The following is a 19,272-nucleotide window of genomic DNA, read 5'->3' as shown; positions in this document are numbered from 1 at the left end:
AATGATGAAGTAAATTCTCACTAAGAGGAAAACCCTCATGAAGTTTGATGGAAGGTCCAGGCCTATATGCTGGATCATGGAAAACAAAATCCTGGGAACCAAAAATCTACCCTATGCCATATGGTCCCAACTCAACCCCCTGGAAAAGGTTCACTGTCTTGACAGATCACTCATGCCCTCCTGCGTAAAGCTAGCCAAGTAAATCTTTATATGCAGTAGACTGGAAGGGATGGCCATCTGGCGTGAGATTCCTTGGGTTCAATCCTAGCCCTCTGTAACCCTGGGGCAAGATGATCAGTCTCCCTGTGCCTCAGTTTTGTCATCGGCAAAATGAGGGATAAAAACAGAATTTATCCCATAGGATTGTTGTCAAGAGGAAATGAGTTACAACCTGTGAAGTACTCAGGACAGTGCGTGGCATGTGGTATTTAACAAACATTAGCTAGCGCAACTATTAGACTTAGGACCAAGATCTCAGAAGTATATCGTTTTCTCAGGCCTTGAGGACTCTGGTGAAGGAAGCAGGAACAGGACCATATATCATTTTAAAAGGTCCATCTGTTGGTTGGTTCAGACAAAGGAAAGTAAGCTGAAATCTTTAGTCCAGCAATTCTATCTCATTTCCTGAATCACATTCTACCCAGAGCCTCATATCAGATAAAACTCACGGCCAGGGAAGGGGTATGACCTAGTACTGTGTGGTCCCAATACTATGACAATAAGCACCCATGGGTAAACTTGCACCCTCTGATCAATACCATTGGATAGGACTATCAGGTTGCCCAAAGAAAAGTGGCCCACAATTCTATCATGACAGAGCTGCTGTTCCACTTGTCACGTGCACTTTACAGGATGGAGGCTCATCCCCAGCTCTGGGTACTCACGTCCCCTCGGAAGGCCAGTGTGCGTCCTCTTCTATCCGTAACAGTTCTTCACAGGCCTCAGTCTTTTCCTATGGGACAGAACACACGGGTCTCCTGAAAGCCACTGGCTCTGATAGTCAGCAGTCTAAACCTGCCTCCGTCCATGTTCATGGCAGCACTACTCACAACAGCCAAAAAGTGGAGACGACCCAAGTGGCCGTGGATGGATGCATGGAGAAAATGTGGTCTAGACATACGATAGAATATCATCCAGGCTTCAAAATGTAGGAAATTGTGATACATGTTACAACATAGATGTCCCTAAGGACAACATGCTAAGTGAAATTAATCAATCACGAAAAAAAAACACTGTATGATTTCACATACATGAGGTCCCTACAATAGTCAAATTCATAAAGACAGAAGGTAGAATGGTAGTTGCCAGAGGAGAGGGGAGAGAGATTGGGAAGTTACTGTTTAATGGGTAAGGAGCTTCTGTTTTACAAGATGAAAAGAACTCTGGAGATGGATGGTGGGGATGGTTACACAACAAGGTAAATATACCTACCGCTGAATTGTACACTTAAAAAAAACGGCTGAGATGGTAAGTTTTAGGTCATATGCATTTTACCACAATTAAAAATAAAAGACATGGAAGCCTGGTGTGCTGCAGTTCATGGGGTTGCAGAGTCAGACACGACTTAGCAACTCAACAATAACAACAATAAAACATTAAAATTTAAAAAAAGAGAGCCTGACTCTGGACTCTGGATAAGAGTCAGAAATGCAAAGCTTAACTCAATTCCTCATCGCCCTCTTAGCACCTCCTGATGTTGACAGATTCCTCCACTGAGCTTGTCAGTTACATGGAAATATGCATTCTACTGTTTGTGAGGACCGTGTGTGTGTGTGTGTGCGCGCGCGCGCGTGTGCCTGCGTGTGCTATTAGGAAAAAGGGAAGCATAAAGACTTAACGACAGAAAATGCCTCAAATTGCATCTGATGGTTTTCATGTGTAAAACATCCAGATTTCACTGAAATGCACCCCTCTCCTCTGATCCCAAAGAAGCGCTCTGGTGGGAATCTTTAGAAAGGCCTCTCCCCCTGTTGGAACTTCCATGCGCTGCTCTCCACTTTGATCTCCAACACAGAGAAATACTGCTTTAACTCAGCTGACAGCTAAAACGGAAGCCATCCCTGAAAGTGGGAACATTCCCCTAGCAAGCAAGGTACAACAGACAAAAGGCTGGTTTTCTGTGTCAAAGTTCTGACACATTATTAACTAACTCAGGCCCAGCCAACTCTCCAGATGTGTCATGGAGAACAAGTCTCATTCTAAGGAGGGATCTAGCTGCTTGATGTCAACCACTGGCTTGAAAAGCACTGGACTCTTTTTTTTAAAAAAAACAAGAAAAACACTTAGATTTTTTCTATATTTATTACACATTTTGTGCATAATAAAAATCAATATATAAATTACTGCACCTCTATCCAAGTGATAGTGAAATTTATGGGTGAAAATACACAACCAGAAATAACTAAGAAAACATGTTCTTGTCTCTTCCTATTGGGTTTCAACTATAGGAGCCATGGGTATTTCCTTCCAAGTTTCAGTTTCACAATAAAAAGTAGCCAATATAAAACAAAAAATGTATAAAACATCTATTTCAGTACTTTGCTAAGTTAGATGGCTATACAGTCAATAAACATTATTCACTGATTTGGTACTTATGAATTTATCTACTATCTGAAATCTATTTGTCACCCCAAAATCAATACTTGTGGTGATTTTGTAGACACATGCAGAGCCTGGTGAAAAACCAGAGTCCCCAACCCCAACATACACTTCTGCAGTTGAGGCTGAACAAGGGGAGGTCACCCATGCTTTTTTGTTTCAGCTTTCAGACTGTAAAAAAGAGTCCTTTTCAGAGTCTACTTAGTATCACATTTTCACATTTTGACGCTTTTCTTTGATGATTTTGCATTTAAAATGCCCCCTAGCGTAGTACCAGAGTGCTGTCTTATTATCCTAAGCATGAGAAGGCTATGATGTACCCTAAGGAGAAAATACCTGTGTTAGGTAAGCTTCCTTTTCTGCATGAGTTACAGGGTCTTTCTTGGCTGCAAGTTCAATGTTAACAAACCAACAATCCACATTAAATAAGGTGTCTTGAGGCAGGAACACACATAAAACCAGGTTATGTACCAACCAGCTAACAAATATGTGACTAGAGGCTCGTAGGAACCTAATCCTGTATTTCCTATGGGAGCAACAGTTCAGGATTAGACAATTCAGTGTTTGAGGAGACTTTATATAACAGAACTATGTGAATGAGGATCAACTGTAGTTACAAAAGCACAAGATGCTACTTCAGTGAAGGAGAGGAGACACGATTATACAAAACACAGAGCTCTCGATGGTCGAGGGCTGAGTAATTCAGTACACTGGATAGCAGTCAAACACACTCACACTTTACAACGGGCCTGATTTCGGTGTACAACTTTTCACTGTAGATTTAGGTTTTGTTTTACTGTTAGAGTTCTCCACCTGCCAAGAGAAGCCTCCTGCAGGAGTGTTTACTCGGGAAACATCTGGGGTAGATTTCTACACTCAGCTTTGTTCCCCTAGACTCCGCCTACAGGACCCATTCTGTACAGTAGCCATTTCCATGGATCCAGTGCCTCCCGAAATCTCTAAATCTAGGAAACCTGCTTTTCTGAAACAACCTGCTTTTTAAATTTTATTATCACTTTAACTGTTTTCTTTCAGGGCTTCCACCATTAGACCCTTAACTTGAACTGTTTATAAAAGAAAGACCAAAGCCCATTTTCCCACATTTTTGTGACAGACTTGTCTCAGAATTAACAGACAGGCATCAAATGTGGGAGTGTCCTGTGAGAGCCACCGGCTGGAGAGTCACAGTCTGAGATTCTCGCTTTAGGAGAATGCCTGGCAGGGTGGGATGCTGGATGCTCAGCAGGGGTTGGGGGACTCCTGCTGTCATCCGAATAAGCAGTGATGAGGCTCCACTGAAGCCACATCAGAGCAGGAGGAGGACAGAAGGAGGCAGTGCGGGTGAGAGAATCTGAAATAAGAGCTGATGGATTAAATATACAGAATAACGAATTAGGTTTTCTGCAAATGTGTGTCATATGCCAGGATCACTGTGTTTGCTTTGAGCACACCCAAGTCTCCTACAGTGTACCGTTCAGCTGTTTTTCTCCCAGTTCCCTCGAAGGTGATGCTCGGACACATTCGTTTAGATAGAGCCCAGCCATCCTAGCACCATCCTCAGGGAATAAGGACCAGCACCTGAAGACCCCAGGCCTGACTTTAACACGGCAACTCAGAGACCACCGTCTCTCACAACCCACAAGGTATCTGAACTAAACCAAAAGGATTATCTTCGTGATCCCTGGGTGCCATGACCAAGGCCAGAGCACTGACAGGAACAAACCAAGGCACGTAATCCTGTCACAAAGTGGAACCTTAACCGCCAGCTTTGTAAAGGGCTGGTTTTCCCCTCATTGTTGCCGCTCCTCTGATGAAGGTTCGTCTGACAATTTAGTGACTTCATCCAACCTTTCAACATCTCAGCGCCACTAACCCTGCTCAGGAATAAGTGACCTCAGAGAAACCTTCCTAAAAAGGGAACATATTCCTCTAAAAGTCCTCATTTTTTCTCCTTTTACTATAAATACGCTCTCAAGAAAAGCATTTTCCTAGGATACATTGAAAAGCACGTGAAACTTCGTTTTAGCTTTTACTGGATGGTCACAGCAATTCTGATAAATTTCCTGATTTACCTGATGCACTGACTGCTGGAAAGCTTAGTAATTTCCGAATACAAAAGAAAATCATACATAAACACAGATAGGCATGGATGGCAGGGATCAGGTCCTCATGTCAGCAGACAGACACACGAGGCATTGAGAAGATGGTACAGAGGCCTGAGGAAGGTGGCAATAAGCCGAGAGTGAAGGCGATGGGTTGGAAACCTTGAACTTAAACTCTAAGGCGCCAAACAGAACTCAGTAAGTTAAGAAATTATTAACAGTTGATCCTCAACTTGCCTTCATGTAGTTTATAAATTCCGAATGGATCACATCTTTTCCGTGGGAAAACTGGCCTCTGTCTTCTCCTGAGTTGTCACTGTCACTCACAAGCGAAGGCGCTGGCTGAAATTCCTGATGAAATCCCCCTGTTAGGAAAATAAAAAGAGAGAGACAAAGCATGATTTAATAAACAGATGAACAAAAACACAGATGACTCTAAAATACATCATCTAGCTTCCCAATCTTCTCCCCGATCTCTTCTGGAGGCATATGGTGACCTAAGTTTTATCTTCCCTATCGGATGTGAGGACAAGGTGAAAAAAAGAGAAAGAAGGGGAATAAAAGTAAAAGAAATAGAAAACCCCAAATCTAATCATCAAGGCCTCTTGATCTAAAGCAGTGGGATGGGTGGGGTGGGAGGAAGGTCCAAGCGGGAGGGGATATAGGTACACGAATAGCTGATTCACTTCGTTGTGCAGCAGCATCTAACACAACTCTGTAAAACAATTATCCTCCAAAGAGTAACATTTTTAAAAGTCACAGCCTCTTTATGGTTTAGTTTCGTATGACAGAATCTGCTGTAATTTTTTTTAAGGAACAGAGAAGACAAAAACATAAAAGTGGACTTTTTTGCACTCTCAGCAACATGTGACAAGTAAGTATTTCAAATTCAAAATTCAGTGAACAGTTACTGAGCAACTACTAAATAAATGGCAGGTATAATGCTAAACATTCTAGGAATTTGAAAAACTAGTGAACATGGTAAGAAAGTGTGGGAAAGGACAAAAGTAAGGACCCAAAATCATAACATGAAAAGTGACTATGATGAGGGCCATATGGAGGGGAAAGCGCTGTCTGTCAGAGCTCATCCAACCGGACTGGGCTCTAGATGCTGCAGGACAGGAACAAGGAGCAAAGGTGGATCTCTTCCAGCTGCTCTGGACGCTGGAAAGAACCAAGGAGGACCACATCACCTTCAAGGATTTCTGCCTGCCTGCTAAGTTGCTTCAGTCGTTTCTGACTCTTTGCGACCCCAACGAGTCCTAGCCCACCAGGCTCCTCTGTCCATGGGATTCCCCAGGCAAGAATACTGGAGGGGTCGCCATGCCTTCCTCCAGGAGATCTTCCCCACCCAGAGACTGAACCCATGTCTTACGTCTCTTGCATTGGCAGGTGAGTTCTTTACCACTAGTGCCACCTGGGAAGACCTCAAAGACTTCTAGCCAGCAAAAAACAGCCACTTCTAGAACAGAGGGAACAGTTAGAACCGGACATGGAACAACAGACTGGTTCCAAATTGGGAAAGGAGTACGTCAAGGCTGTATATTGTCACCCTGCTTATTGAACTTATATGCAGAGTACATCATGCAAAACGCTGGGCTGGATGAAGCACAAGCTGGAATCAAGATTGCTGGGAGAAACATCAAAAACCTCAGATATGCAGATGACACCACCCTTATGGCAGAAAGTGAAGAGGAAATAAAGAGCCTCTTGATGAAAGTGAAAGAGGAGAGTGAAAAAACTGGCTTAAAACGCAATATTCAAAAAACTAAGATCATGGCATCCAGTCCCATCACTTCATGGCAAATAGATGGCAAAACAATGAAAACAGTGACAGACTTTCTTTCCTTGGGCTCCAAAATCACTGCAAATAGTGACTGAAGCCATGAAATTAAAAGATGCTTGCTCCTTGGAAGAAAACCTATGACAAACCTAGACAGCATATTAAAAAGCAGGGATATTACTTTGCCGACAAATGTCCATCTAGTCAAAGTTATGTTTTTTCCAGTAGTCATGTATGGATGTGAGAGGTGGACCATAAAGAAAGCTGAGTGCCAAAGAATTGATGCTTTTGAACTGTGGTGTTTGAGAAGACTCTTGAGAGTCCCTTGGACTACAAGGAGATCAAAGCAGTCAATCCTAAAGGAAATCAGTCCTGAATAGAAGGACTGATGCTGAAGCTGAAGCTCCAATACTTTGGCCACCTAATGCGAAGAGCTGACTCACTGGAAAAGACCCTGACGCTGGGAAAGATTGAGGGCAGGAGAAGAAGGGGATGACAGAGGATGAGATGGATGGATGGCATCAATGACTCGATAAACATGAATTTGAGTAAACTCCAGGAGATGGTGAAGGACAAGGAAGCCTGGTGTGCTACAGTCCATTGGGTTGCAAAGTCGGACACGACTGAGCGACTGAACTGAACCGAACTTCCTCAGCTATAGATAGAGTGCTTAGAGTATCCATGTCAGAGTTTTGAATTTTAAATGAGATCACCTTCACAGATTAGCCAGTGCCTGCTGCATATGAAATGCTCAATAAACAGTAACTACTGTATTATTGTTGCCATATTTCTACATATTTTAAACACAGCATTTGGAACTTAAAAACAAGCACTTTCGCCAGACTTCCCTGGTGGTCAGTGGCTAGGACTCCATGTCCCCAATGCAGCGTCCAGGGTTCGATCCCTGGTAGGGGAAATGGATCCTGATGCCACAACTAAGAGTTTATATGCCACAACGAAATCCTACATGCCACAACAAAGATGGGAGATCCCCAGGGTCCCAACTAAGACAAGTGCAGCCAAATAACTGAACGCTAGTGAAAACAAAACAATCATTTTCTTCCCATCCTTCCTTCTGAGACCTTGAACTGGGCTAAGGCGATGGCAGGAGTCCTCCTTCATTTGCTCTTCTTCCATGATGTTTGACATTGGCACATTGAGACTAACGGCGTCTTCATCAGAAGGCTGAAAAGAAACGAGGCACTGTCTGATTCAAGGGAGAAGTGTTATCAAGGCAGATTAAGAGAATGTTTTGTGATCGAAAAAAAAAAAAAAAGTACTGTGATTCTCACAAATGTAGTACTGATTAAAAGAGACCAAAGGACAATGCCACTAAAATATAAATTCAAAGACCGGCAAAATTAATCTATGGTGTTTGAAGTCTGGATAGCGGCTGCTCTTGGGTTGGGGGTGGGTGCATGAGGAGGTCTTCCTGGGTGGCTGGTACAGTTCTCTTTCTCTAACTAGGAACTGTTTGTATGAGTGTGCTCGCTTGTTCAAAATTCATCAAGCTAACACACACATACTTTTCTGTACGTACGTTTTGATTTGAAAATTTTTCAGGTACCTAATGATATTTTCTAATCTAAGAGTCAGGACGCTGAGAAGGACTGGATAACACCTGATAGAATAAAGAAATAACTGGAAATCCACTACCAAGCTAGCCCTAAGTCTAATCGATCGCTATCATGGTAACGGTGCTCTGAGATCTGACAACAATACTGATTTACCAAAAGCACATTAAGGTTTCATGAGGCCAAATACAGAGAGCAGGCAGCCAACCCCTGAAACACCTCATTTATTCACAGTGCATCTTACACATAACATCAAGCTTCAGTTTATTTCCCTGTTTAGGTAGAGGAAGCTGTTTTAACTATAGTTTAAATATAGTACTTAAAAGGAACATGGGTTCTGTGCAATTTTCAGAATAATGCTTCTATTTAGTAATCAGACTTGGTTCTCCCTTGGGCTCTTGTTTCCCACACTAACTGATGAAGCTTGTTCAGATAATCTATGATTCTGTCACACGTGAAACATGAAGCCTCATGTATTTTCCTATGTCTCCACTTTAGCTTCACTATTTCGTGAAAAGCTTTTCCAATCACAGGGATCAGGAACCCCCACAACTTCAGGTGGCTGTGGCTTGCTCCTAAACTCCCGAGGCTGTGACTTGTACCACACCGTGTTCGTCTTACTTTTGGACACATGCACAGACTGTTCAGAAACTGGCAGAAAACAAATGTGCATTTCATTCCTTACCCAGCTCCTTACTGGGCCTCACATTTGTTTTCTGCTTGTTTATCTGAGTAACAAATGTTAAAATTAATCGGACAATGGCAACAGCCAAAGAGGGGATGAGGTGTGAATTCTGAACCCCACAAGGAGATATTAAGTAGGGAGCAAGATTGACTGACCACAGATGATAACATATTCGCCAAATAAAGTGAAAATAGAAAGTTACATAGAATAATTCAGAACCTTTATCCGTGTAAAACACACATTTCTTGGAGGTGTTCTCAGGTAATGAGACTACCATGTGCAATAAACAGGAAGACAAAAAGCTAATGAGAAATGTGCACACTTTATTCTATTGAACATAATCTTTTCTGCAGTCCTTCCTTCTAACCCTCCTCCCACCTTTAAAAACTTAGCAAAATTCCAAGATATGCATCTAGTTAAAAAGGAGAAAATAAACCCTTGGCCTCCTTTTAGAATATTAGCATCCTACTTATACCAAGTGGGAACAAAAGGATAATGAAGTTCTTTGTTTAATGTTTTATTAATGAACTTAATTATCCCTAGAAGACAGACAAAGGATAAAGCAGAGTCTGTTTTAATTTAATAGAAAATAAGCTCGGGTGAGTAATTTCTGAAACAATGGGCTATTTCAGGGGACTTATGAGTTTTAATACAGCTAAGGGAGCTGAATTAAATAAAACTTGCAAAGCAATGTGTTGAGTATTTTTTCCCCCACGGAACCACAGTAAACTACTCATGTAGGTTCATAAGGGTAATTTCACATGTAGGTTCATAAGGGTAATTTCATTTTATAGATATTAGCCTTCTTTTTCTGCCTATAAACTCTTCTTCCTTTTGAAATATTCTATATTAGGAAAATATTAAGGCATACTAATTTTTAATATATTGCCTTATGAAATATTTTGTGGGAAATAAATTTAAATATGTTAGCTACATATTAAATCTCAAATGCCTAAAGAGAACAGGGAAAAGGCAATTTTCCTGGATTTATATATACAAAGAGTAAAAATTCAGATTTCTTAGAGTAACTGAGGTACTAATCACATCTTAAAAGAGTATTATCAGTCGCTAAATCGTGTTTGACTCTTTTGTGACCTCATGGACTGTAGCCCACCAGGCTCCTCTGTCCATGGAATTCTCCAGGCAAGAATACTGGAGTGGGTGGCCATTTCCTTCTCCAGGGGATCTTCCCGACCCAGGAATCAAACCCATTTCTCCTGCATTGGCAGGCTATTCTTTATCACTGGGCCACCAGGGAAGCCCTTAAAAGAGTATTACAATGGTTCATAATTCAATAACCACAAAAACTCAGTGTGTGAGTGTGTACGCATGTGTCACTCAGTCCAACTCAGTAAATTCCCTCAAAAAGGGAAGGCATCATGATGTGTGTGTGTGTGTGTGTGCATGTGTGTGTGAAGGCATCATGATACATCCACCCCTATCCCAGCTGTCCCTCTTAGGTCTGCTGGTCAAGAAACCTCATGTAATTTATTAGTGAAAGGGTTTGGGAACCTAACAAACTATATATATATAAAATGTTCTAAATGAGTTATTTATAACCACTTTACAAAACTCTAGTGTGGGAGGCCTCTTAAGTCACAAATCACCAAACTTTTATCAAATACTATCTGAAAAGAACACAATTTAAGAATTTCCGAAAAACAAATATTGCTGTAAAAATTATGGCTACTCAAAAATGCATTTCCTGTGGGGAAAATGCAATGTACATTTGATTGCTTAACATTTATGCAGGCGTATTAACAGCTTTTTCCTAAGTTACTCTGTCATTTAAAAACAAACACTGATATTTATAAAAATACTTCCTGGGTACTTGCACACCACTTAGTCATTTTATAATATTTATTAAGCATGCAAGAATATTCTGGACAATGTAAGGAGGGTGGGAGGAGGGGAAGGAGACATTTACAAAATACTAAAGATGCAGAAAAAACTAACAACAGTTAATATTTATAGAACACTTGGAAAATTTCAAATAACTTTCACAAACTTTATCACATGTTCTCAAGCAATTGCCTTTATCCAAGAGTCCAGTGAATGCAAGTAGATATACCTAGAGGCACAGAAGGAAAAGAATCTGATCCCGAACTTTACCTCTGTGGCAGATAAACGCTTGTCTCCATTATCACTCCCAACGCCTGAATCAGAATCCTTCTTGCTGGGTTATACGCCATCGATATTGAATTCATTTAGAAAAGAATCAAAATGACAAAGTTCAAAACAACATATATCAACTTATATCAAAATAATGACTTTGCTATATAAATTTTTATTATTATCCAAAGGCAACAAATCAGGTGAATATTAAAGGATATTAAGACAAGGCCCAACTTGGGCTTCCCTCATAGCTTAGTCGGTAAAGAATCTGCCTGCAATGCAGGAAACCCGGGTTCGATTCCTGTGTCAGGAAGATCCCCTGGAGAAGGAAATGGCAACCCACTCCAGTATTCTTGCATGGAAAATCCCATGGACAGAGGAGCCTGGCAGGCTACAGTCCCTGGGGTTGCAAGAGTTGGACACGACTTAGCAACTAAACCACCACCACCAAGACAAGACCCTAATGAAAATCAGATACTTGAATGGTCTGTTGGACAATTTTTAAATTAAATTAATTAGTTAATTTATTTTTGGCCTGACCACCGACACATGAGATCTTAGTTCCCTGACTGGGGATTGAACCAGCAACTCCTGCATTGGAAAAGCAGAGTCTTACCACTGGACCACAAGGGAAGTCCCTGTACTGTCTAAATAGAATGTAAAATAAATTCCTTGTGTCCGGAGTTTCATGGATTTACATTCTACCTGAGCAGCCCATTTTTCAATCAGATAACAAATTTTCTTATTTTATTAATTCTAGCATATAAAAAAGTAAAATCTGTCAGTTGCTCTTACCTCTTATGTTATGAAATGTCCTAACTTTCAATAATTCTGTAAACTTTTATCCAGTGACTAAATAAATTTGATAGTATGTTTAAAACAATAAAATAATACTTCTTTTAAGCATTGTATAAAGGTATCATTAAGGTAGGCTGAGATCTTAAGTCACTGTATTTACTTTTTAGTAAAAAGTTCAGGAAATATTTCTGCAATGAATACATCTCAAAAACAACCTGCATGTCTACAAGTGTGTTCAGTATGAGAATTCTGTTCTCTGAAAATTCAAGGCCCAATTTATGCCACAAAACGGTCAAGGACACACGAAATGATTCTAAAGTTCCCATTCTAAACAGAAAATGGCAAAAACCATGCACAGTGCATTTTTAAAAGACAATTAAAAAAATAAAGCCTGCACTATTTCTGAACAATGTTACAGTAGCACAGTAAAAATTAACTTAGAAAACCGTGTCTCAGTTTGATACATCTGTTCGAACTGCTAAGTAAAATATACATACATTTATATTATAGATCCTATCTATAAGGCTATACATAAACAGATGTGTATATACATGTGCGCACACACATAGGCAGCACTCAAGAAGGACTGATTATTGATTAGGAGAAGGTAGATGAGATTGAAAGATGACAAAATATTATCAACATGATCAATTTTCCCTTTCTTATTCCAAAAGTGGCTGAGATCTGACGTATTTTACTGGGAGTGTGTTGGGCTAAACAAATTCTAAATGGGGCTTCCAGTCGAGGATTGTCATACTCACCCGTCTTCCACCTGCTGGTGTAAGTGTGGCCTTTCCATGGTGTGGAGATAAAGGGAGTCTGTTGTCTTAATCTGGCATGCTTGGATGCTCAGATATTTGAATATATGCACTTTGCCCTTGGTGCAAATCTAAGGGAAAATTAATAATAAGTAGCTCCTTTTTTAAAGACAAAACAAAATGCAAACATCAGACATCTCACTCTGTATGTCTTAGTTTTTGCATTTTCACTTTAAGTAACATGTCAACAGCGATCAACAAACTTGATGTCTCCAAAACAGGTAAGATTTTAAGGCAATCATCTCCTCAAATTCTACCTGAATAGCAAACTGTGCTCAAGAAATTTCTTGTTTCTTTGCACTAAATTGCAAAATTTTAACAGAAATATATTTATGTAAAAATAGTGTAAAACGTATGTATGTCATATGACTGACCTAGAAATGTTCCAATTCTGAAAGCATGTACATTTAATTTTGTTGTCACATAGTTTAATATTTGAGCTTGAATCTTGTCTCTAAATAACTGACAGTTGTATTTTAAAATGGTCAAACTCCATTTTTCAGCTAACTTTAAAGACTCTATTACTCCTTTCATAAACCATACACTCCATGAAAAAAGTTTCAAACGCACGCACAAATGATCAATACAACTGAGTAAGTGAAATAATCAAACATCATAATTCTGGAGTTGCAGTGACCAGAACAGCGAGGTCAATGCTGGTAAACAATCTGACGTCAAGAAGATGACATATTGTAGTCAGATGTACCCGAGGTTTCAGTTTTTAAAACACTGTGACTGTTTATGATCATGTCTCACACATTAATTCTGCAGAATATAAAAAAAAAATGGTTCTGCTGAGAGTTGTTTAGATGCTACTGATAGCATACACCACTGCCCCCAGCAGCAACAACTTTGCTGTGAGACGCCTCACCTGTGCTGGAGGAGACTGCAAAGGGTTATTCTCAAGCAGTAATACTTGCAGCTGTTTCATCTCTCTAAAACAAATGGGAATCACGAGCACTTTATTGCAGGAAAAGTCAAACTTTACCAAGGGAAGATCTACTAGTTCTAAAAGAACAGGGAAAAAAAAAGAAAAGAAAAAAACTCAGAAAGCAACAAGATTAAGTGGCTGAACATTCAAAAAAGTTTCTGCTTATCAGGAAATATATCATTTAGCATAATTAAAATCAAGTTGTGCATGAAGAATATACATTATGTTGATATTGCATTGACCAAAAAGTCCGTTTGGGTTTAAGCAAAACTAAAAAACATGCTTTTCATTTTCATCAAGAACTTTATTGAACAACATACTCAGGAACCAAACAAACTTTTTGGCCAGCTCAATATAACATTTTACTAAAGAAGAGAGGAAAGCTTTCACTGGGGGCCCAAAAGTTTTAATTTATTGTTAGTTCTGATAAGAGCTGCAAATGCTATACATGTACAACATCTATTGTTTAAAAAGGCCTTTTTTCCAGCAAAACAATCACATAAGCCACACCACACCAAGACATGCTTATGTTTTAACTTCCAACTGTTTTCAAACAGCTTGCTAGCTTATGAATAACACGCTAATTATAACATATCCTTATGTATTCTGTGTATGTGGGTTGGCAGAATCTCAGAACAAGTTACTAAAAATATGTTCATGATTGTTTAACACCACTTTAAAAAATAAATGCTATCAAATTTGGAATTTTGCAACAGACCCTGTAATTCTGATTTGATTAGGCTTTATTCTACTGCTTTAAAAGAGGTCTTCTGTAGCTCCACAAACAAGACAGAACATTATATTTAGCATAAAATCCCCACCCAGTGGCATAGCAAACACTCAGTAATTTCAAGCATTCCAACCGACATTGGCAGCTGCAAGAAACGAACTCAAATATATTCCATAGAGCAAAGAGGCTGAGCAATGCCAGACATGTAGGGTGACACGGGGCAAATCACTAAGATCTCTGTACGAGAGGCGACAGAGGGTTCATTTCAGAACGGGCCTCACCACGTTTGTTATGAAATCTGGTAAGGGATGATACGCAGTGCTTTCAAATACTCAAGGAGTTCTCAAGCAGATGAAGGTCAGGGACTATAGGAAGAAGAGGAACCAAAGGCAGGACCTTGAGAAAGTATTCCTAATAACACTATCCCTCCACTCCCCCTGTACTGCCTGAGGGTTTTCACATTACTCAGCTAGACTACTTCATGTTCCACCAACAGAAGCTTAGCAACCCATCCCTTTTCTGAAGTCAGCTTGCTCTGGGTGTGGAGGGACATTCCCTCTTTCATACCTTAGTGAACTGCTCTATATTAAAGAAAAGTCATGAGACTGAAATGCTGGGACAGTGAACAGGGTCATTGCTCATCAGCTCCCAAACTCAGGTCATGATAGGCATGCAGTTGTGTAAGAGAAACCCAGGATGTGTATGTTTTTTAATTGGAATATAGTTGATTTACAACGCTGTATTTCAGGTGTACAGCAAAGCAATTCGGTTATACATACATATGTATGTATGTATAAGACCCTGATGCTGGGAAAGATTGAAGGCAAAGGAGAACAGGGCAGCAGAGGATGAGACTGGTTAGATAGCATCGCTGACTCAATGGACGTGAATTTGAGCAAACTCTGGGAGATGGTGGAGGACAGGAGAGCCTGACATGCTGCAGTCCCTGGGCTCACAAAGAGTCAGAAACGACTTAGTGACTGAACAACTACTATATATATTTGTTTTTTTCAGACTCTTTTCCTTTATAGTTTATTGCAAGGTATTGAATATATCTTCCCTGTGCTATAGAGCAGGGCTCTGTTGTTTATCTATTTTATATATAACAGTGTGTATCTGCTAGTCCCAAACTCCTAATTAATCTTCTGGTAACCCTAAGTTTCTTTTTTTATGTCTGTGAGTTTATTTCTGTTCTGTAAATAAATTCATTTGTTTTTAGATTCCACATATAAAAGCGTTATCATAAGGTATTTGTACTTCTCTGTCTGACTTCTCTAATCTCTAGGTTCATTCATGGTGCTGCTAACAGACATTATTTCATTCTTATTCGTGGCTGAGTAATATCCCATCATATATATGCACCACACCTTCTTTATCCATTCATCTGTTGGTGGACAGTTAGATTGCTTCCATGTCTTGGCTATAGTACATAGTACTGCTGTGAACATTAGGGTGCATATATCTTTTCTAATCAGAATTTTTGAAATCTAATTCAAGCTGGATGTGTATTTTTTTAAATTGCCCCCAAGGAATTCTCTGCTCAAACCCATCTCTCTGATCAATAGCAGGATAAGTGACCTTCCCCAGGCCTCACTTGTCCCAGCTGCTTTGATGAAGTGCTTGGACAGCAGTGGGAGGTAGGTAGGAGGTGAGCCCTGGGACTGCATGGAATCATGAAACTTAAAAGGAAGAGCTCTTTCCACTTCATAGTTTGTTTCTAAAAACAGAGCTGAGAATTAGGGGGACTATATATAAAAAGAATATCTCTTTGCTGTAACTTCCAGTAATATGAATCCATCTCTCCAATGGTTGACTCGACTCTCATCAAGTTAGCTTGGCAAATCAGGACGAAGTTTAACCGGACTCTGGCTCTTCAACAAATTGCCACTTAAAATGAAGACTTTTAAGCAAGAGTAGGAGAAGGAAATGGCAACCCACTCCAGTGTTCTTGCCTGGAGAACCACAGGGACAGGGGAGCCTGGTGCGCTGCCGTCTATCCGGTCACACAAAGTCAGACACGACTAAAGTGACTTAGTAGCAGCAGCAGCAGCAGCAGAGAGAAGATACAGCAGAAGGGGAAAGAAGGTAACTTAAAGTAAAAGATGGGTTTTATAATGACTATTCCTTTTAGTGCCTGTTGGGGACACAATTACCATTTTAGTTTAGGAATGCAAGAACCCGACAGTTTCACAAGGAAATGGAAGAGAAAATGGTAACTCTGCTCAGAAAAGGTCAAAAGAATAGGAAAAGGGGTGGTAAGAAATAACAAAGAACAATGAATCCCACTGCTCTCTGTCCACTGCAAAGAGAAGCAATGAATGACTGCCTTAACACTCTGTCTGTTCTAGTCCCGGAAAGTACAAAGTCAGAGTCTCCCCGCTGCATTAGGAAAAACACCATAAAACTGATCTGGGCAATAAGGCCACAAACATTTCCCCTCCTCAGATTGAAAGTATATGAGGAGGGATACGAAAGAGGAAAAGTGAGTGAGTAAATACTAAAAGTCTTTAAATTCACTGCCTCAGAGCATTATCAATGCTCTTTTGTTAACAGAGTTCTCCAGAGTGAAGCAAAAAGACACTTGATATTCAGGAAATTATTTTTTAAAAAAAGATTTTCCAGTAAACTAAAGCTTTAGCTCTTGGTGTTTATTAAAATATGGAACCTGAGAAAACACAATTATGGAAAGCATAGGAATTTGTAACCGTTCTTTTTAGAAGGAGTGTTTTTAAGAGAGAGCAAGGAACAGTGTCAGAAACAAATCTCTTGATTTTACAGATGCACTTTCTTCCCTCATGTTTCTATTACAGAAAACTGTTAAATGATTAAATTAAAAAAAAAAAAGAGTTCAATAATTAGTGATGATTTCTCAATAATTAACATAAGAGCTTAACTTTAAATGAAAGTTTTCCTTAATGCTATGAAAGGTTATATGCTTACAGATTTGCTGTTTATATAATAAGTTTTTCCTTTGTACTTGCTCAAACTAAGGAAACAATTTCATCCATTGAGAAGTAGAACTGCATAATGACAAAATGAAAAATCACTGTTTTTATGCCAAGTCATCTCAGGTAATAAAGTAATAAATCTTTATGCTTAGTTTCTAATGTTCCTTCTTTAAAATACTAGTCAGGATGAGAAAGGTGAAGATGGAAGATAACACTAAAAGCAGATGACATTTTATAAAGTTCTTTCTCTTTCATGAGCTCCATTTTCTTGCTTTGAATAACGAAGCATTTCAAGCCAAAGATCATGAAACAGGAACAGAATAATAAAAATCAGGCAGTTCTAAAATAGCTGTGTGAGGGTCAGATTAACCAAATGCTGTTTCCAAATAAACATTTTAGCTTTGAGGTATATTTGCAAGTGTAAATTTGAAATTGGGCATGGCTAGTGTGCTCATATGAAAAATGACAGAAATCAGTGTCATCTTGGAAAACTAGAATACGTTCTGGAGAAACCATTCAACATCACATCGTTCATCAACTCATCCCTGACTCAGGTCCAAATGAGGATCCCCAAATGTGAAATTCAGATCCAGTACCACCTACAAGGCTGCTTATCAAAGTTCTTAATGGCCTAACACTTCTGAATATATATATCTTTAATTTTTTATTTACTTTTATTATATTGAAGTAAAGTTGACTGACAATTGTTTTGTATTGAGTATCTTTTTACTTGAACTTCAACACAACATCATATCAGAGGGCATAATATGGAAGCCCAGAGACGCAGAGAAACGTTTGCCTGAGTCTGTCTCCTAGGCGGTGCTATCTGCAGGGCTCTGAGTTCGTGCTGTGTCTTTGGGGACCTGAGTCTCTAGAGCCATCCTTGTTCCAAGTTTCAAGAAATTCATCAAAACAACCAGAGCTGAGGGTCCAAATTTCACTTCAGGGGGCACACCCTTGCCTGAAGCATGGATCCAAGACATCCTTGCTCCAGGCTTCAAGAAATTCTTCAAAACCACCAGAGCTAGGGGTCCAAATTTCACTTCAGCAGAGGCACAGCCTGGCCTGAAGCACGGATCTGAGACACAAGGTGAATCCTGGACCTGCAGGACCAAGCACAGCAGCTAACTGTTGGCTGGACAGTTGAGGACATCACACGTCCACACCAACAGCAACTCATGCTGCCTCCTGATAGTAGCTGGATTCTGTGCCCCCCAAACTCCTATGTTGGAACCGTGACCCCCATCCCAAGTTCCTCAGAATGTAACTGTATTTGGAGGCAGGCAGGGCCTTTAAGGGGTAAGTGAGTTAATGGGGTTATCAGGTAAGAAGGGTCCTAACCCAATATGATGGGTGTCCTCACAAGAAGAGGAGGTTAGGACACACACAGCGGGAAGTCGGCATGAAAACACAGGGAGAAGATGGCCCCCTGCAAGCCAAGGAGAGAGGCCTCTGAAGAGACAAAACCAACCAACACTACGATCTCAGACTCACAGCTTCCAAACTGCAGGAAAATACATTTCCATTGTTTAAGCCACTCAGTCCTTGGGACTTTGTTATGGGAATCTGAGCAAATTAACACCACACACACACACACACACACATGGCTTTATACGGGGGGGATGATTTTGTTACTGAAACCCTTGACTAAAATTACAACGTGAATGTAACTTCTCTGTTATCTACACATGAAATTCAAATTATAATTAATAGGTACATACAAACATGACTGGATTTACCTTCACAGAGGTTATTAAAAAACAATAAAAGGCTTCTGTTTGATTCCTTTTCCCCTCTATTTTTTTTTTTTACCTTGTGGTAAAACTTTAAGGTAATTCCTTCTGACATTCAGTTCTCGTAGGGATTTCAGTTGCCCTATCTGCTGAGGCAGGGCTGTGATCTCATTGCAGCTGACGTCCTGCATCGCAAACAAAAAGAGAAACAATAAAGGCCTTTCGCTGGGAAATCAAGCATTTCAGGGGAAATCTCCTTAAGGAATTTAAATATTAGGATAACTGTACAGGTACATTTATATATTGGTCTCCAGGTCCGAGGCCAAGTGAGGCTCATCACAGAGAAAAAGAAGACAGTACAATGTTTTTATTAAAAACATCCTCTGGGGAGAGAAAAGGTGAAAAGAGGCATGTTAGTAGCCTTTTGTAGCTACTCTTGGGCTGCTGCATTTACATG

General features: G+C 40.0%; 1 protein-coding gene across 3 annotated transcripts in view; it reads right to left on the bottom strand.

Moving 5' to 3' along the window:
* The window catches only part of LRCH1 (leucine rich repeats and calponin homology domain containing 1), a 215,563-nt gene that overhangs the window by 52,349 nt on the left and 143,942 nt on the right, over window positions 1-19,272 (bottom strand). For all 3 annotated transcript variants that reach the window (XM_025000033.2, XM_025000035.2, XM_025000032.2), the window contains exons 4-10: window positions 18,895-19,000; window positions 13,345-13,481; window positions 12,417-12,544; window positions 10,855-10,918; window positions 7,566-7,668; window positions 4,938-5,065; window positions 885-952 (exon numbers count right to left, since the gene is read on the bottom strand). In XM_025000033.2, the coding sequence (XP_024855801.1) occupies window positions 885-952; window positions 4,938-5,065; window positions 7,566-7,668; window positions 10,855-10,918; window positions 12,417-12,544; window positions 13,345-13,481; window positions 18,895-19,000 (734 nt within the window). The remainder of the gene's footprint in view (window positions 1-884; window positions 953-4,937; window positions 5,066-7,565; window positions 7,669-10,854; window positions 10,919-12,416; window positions 12,545-13,344; window positions 13,482-18,894; window positions 19,001-19,272) is intronic.

This window comes from Bos taurus, chromosome 12 (genome assembly GCF_002263795.3).
Source record: "Bos taurus isolate L1 Dominette 01449 registration number 42190680 breed Hereford chromosome 12, ARS-UCD2.0, whole genome shotgun sequence".
Taxonomy (NCBI): Eukaryota; Metazoa; Chordata; class Mammalia; order Artiodactyla; family Bovidae; genus Bos; species Bos taurus.
Note: the sequence above shows the minus strand (reverse complement) of the source record. Positions and strands in the feature narration are given on the sequence as shown.